Source organism: Oncorhynchus tshawytscha, linkage group LG16 (genome assembly GCF_018296145.1).
Source record: "Oncorhynchus tshawytscha isolate Ot180627B linkage group LG16, Otsh_v2.0, whole genome shotgun sequence".
NCBI lineage: Eukaryota > Metazoa > Chordata > Actinopteri > Salmoniformes > Salmonidae > Oncorhynchus > Oncorhynchus tshawytscha.
In genome coordinates, this window is record NC_056444.1 from 4,184,059 (window position 1) to 4,186,558 (window position 2,500).

General features: G+C 46.0%; 1 protein-coding gene across 2 annotated transcripts in view; it reads left to right on the forward strand.

The window, feature by feature from the left end:
- Positions 1 to 2,500, forward strand: part of stau2 (staufen double-stranded RNA binding protein 2) — a 307,502-nt gene that overhangs the window by 172,491 nt on the left and 132,511 nt on the right. For both annotated transcript variants that reach the window (XM_042298686.1, XM_042298685.1), the window contains one exon: positions 1,771 to 1,884. In XM_042298686.1, coding sequence (XP_042154620.1) covers positions 1,771 to 1,884 — 114 coding nt within the window. The remainder of the gene's footprint in view (positions 1 to 1,770; positions 1,885 to 2,500) is intronic.

Here is a 2,500-nt window from a genome sequence, read left to right on the forward strand (position 1 = left end):
GAGCATTGCTGCTATAACAGCCTCCACTCTTCTGGGAAGGCTTTCCACTAGATGTTGGAACATTGCTGCTATAACAGCCTCCACTCTTCTGGGAAGGCTTTCCACTAGATGTTGGAACATTGCTGCGGGGACTTGCTTCCATTCACCTTTAGCAGGGCAGAAATTTGACGAACTGACTTGTTGGAAAGGTGGCATCCTATGACGGTGCCACGTTGAAAGTCACTGAGCTCTTCAGTAAGGCCATTCTACTGCCAATGTTTGTCTATGGAGATTGCATGGTTGGGTGCTGAATGTTATAGAAACATTGCTTTCGTCAAAGAATCATCCTTTTGCAGCAATTACAGCCTTGCAGACCTTTTGGCATTCTAGTTGTCAATTTGTTGAGGTGATCTGAAGAGATTTCACCCCATGCTTCCTGAATCACCTCCCACCAGTTGGATTGGCTTGATGGGCACTTCTTACGTACCATATGGTCAAGCTGCTCCCACAACAGCTCAATAGGGTTGAGATCCAGTGACTGTGCTGGCCACTTCATTATAGACAGATTACCAGCTGACTGCTTCTTCCCTAAATAGTCATTGCATAGTTTGGAGCTGTGCTTTGGGTCGTTGTCCTGTTGTAGGAGGAAATTGGCTCCAATTAAGCTCCGTCCACAGGGTATGGAATGGCGTTGCAAAATGGAGTGATAGCCTTCCTTCCATCCAGGTCCCTTTTACCCTGTACAAATCTCCCACTTTTACCACCAAAGCCCCCCAGACCATCACATTGCCTCCACCATGTTTGACAGATGGTTCACTCCTCCACCATGTCTGACAGATGGTTCACTCCTCCACCATGTTTGACAGATGGTTCACTCCTCCACCATGTTTGACAGATGGTTCACTCCTCCACCATGTTTGACAGATGGTTCACTCCTCCAGTATTTTTTCTGCATCTCATGAATGTTCTTCTTTGTGATCTGAACACCTCAATCTTAGATTTGTCCGTAACACTTTTCAACTCTGCCTAGAAGGCCAGCATCCCGGATACACCTCTTCACTGTTGACGTTGAGACTGGTGTTTTGCGGGTACTACTTAATGATGCTGCCAGTTGAATACTTGTGAGCCGTCTGTTTCTCAAACTAGACACTCTAATGTACTTGTCCTCTTGCTCAGTTGTGCACCGGGGCCTCCCACTCCTCTTTCTATTCTATTCTGGTTAGAGACAGTTCTGTGAAGGGAGTAGTACACAGCGTTGTACGAGATCTTCAGTTTCTTGGCAATTTCTCACATGGAATAGTCTTCATTTCTCAGATCAAGAATAGACTGACGAGTTTCAGAAGAAAGGTTTTTGTTTCTGGCCATTTTGAGCCTGTAATCAAACCCACAAATGCTGATGCTCCAGATACTCAACTAGTCTAAAGAAGGCCAGTTGTATTGCTTCTTTAATCATAACAACAGTTTTCAGATGTACTAACATAATTGCAAAAGGATTTTCTAATGATCAATTAGCCTTTTAAAATTATAAACTTGGATTAGCTAACACAACGTGCCATTGGAATGCAGGAGTGATGGTTGCTGATAATGGGCCTCTGTACTCCTGTGTAGATATTCCATATTCCATCAGCCGTTTCCAGCTACAATAGTCATTTACAACAATGTCCACACTGTATTTCTGATCAATTTTATGTTATTTTAATGGACAAAAAATGTGCTTTTCTTTCAAAAACTGACCCCAAACTTTGAACAGTGGTGTAATTGTCATTGTGTGTTTGTCCCTGTGTCTTCCAGGTGCTGTACAGCGATGGTCAGAATGGTAGAGAGTTCATGACCTACCTGACACTCTCACCTGTACAGATGACTTTCCACGGCATCGGGAGCTCCATCGAAGCCAGCCACGACCAGGTAGGATAACTAACCAACTACACCTGGGGAGGGAGGAGGGAGTAGGGGAGGGAGGTATTAGGGGAATATGGCGTCTTGGTTGGGTTTTGGTGGCATCTTGGTTGGGTTTTGGTGGCGTCTTGGTTGGGTTTTGGTGGGGTCTTGGTTGGGTTTTGGTGGGGTCTTGGTTGGGTTTTGGTGGCGTCTTGGTTGGGTTTTGGTGTCGTCTTGGTTGGGTTTTGGTTGGGTTTTTGTTCTACGTCGTGTTTGGGTTTTATTGTGGTAATGCTTTGGGGTTTTGTCTGTCTCACTGTCTCATTAACAGTGACTGGCCCTTGGCTCCAAACCAGAGGGTTTTGTCTGTCTCACTGTCTCAACAGTGACTGGCCCTTGGCTCCAGACCAGAGGGTTTTGTCTGTCTCACTGTCTCAACAGTGACTGGCCCTTGGCTCCAAACCAGAGGGTTTTGTCTGTCTCACTGTCTCAACAGTGACTGGCCCTTGGCTCCAAACCAGAGGGTTTTGTCTGTCTCACTGTCTCATTAACAGTGACTGGCCCTTGGCTCCAGACCAGAGGGTTTTGTCTGTCTCACTGTCTCAACAGTGACTGGCCCTTGGCTCCAAACCAGAGGGTTTTG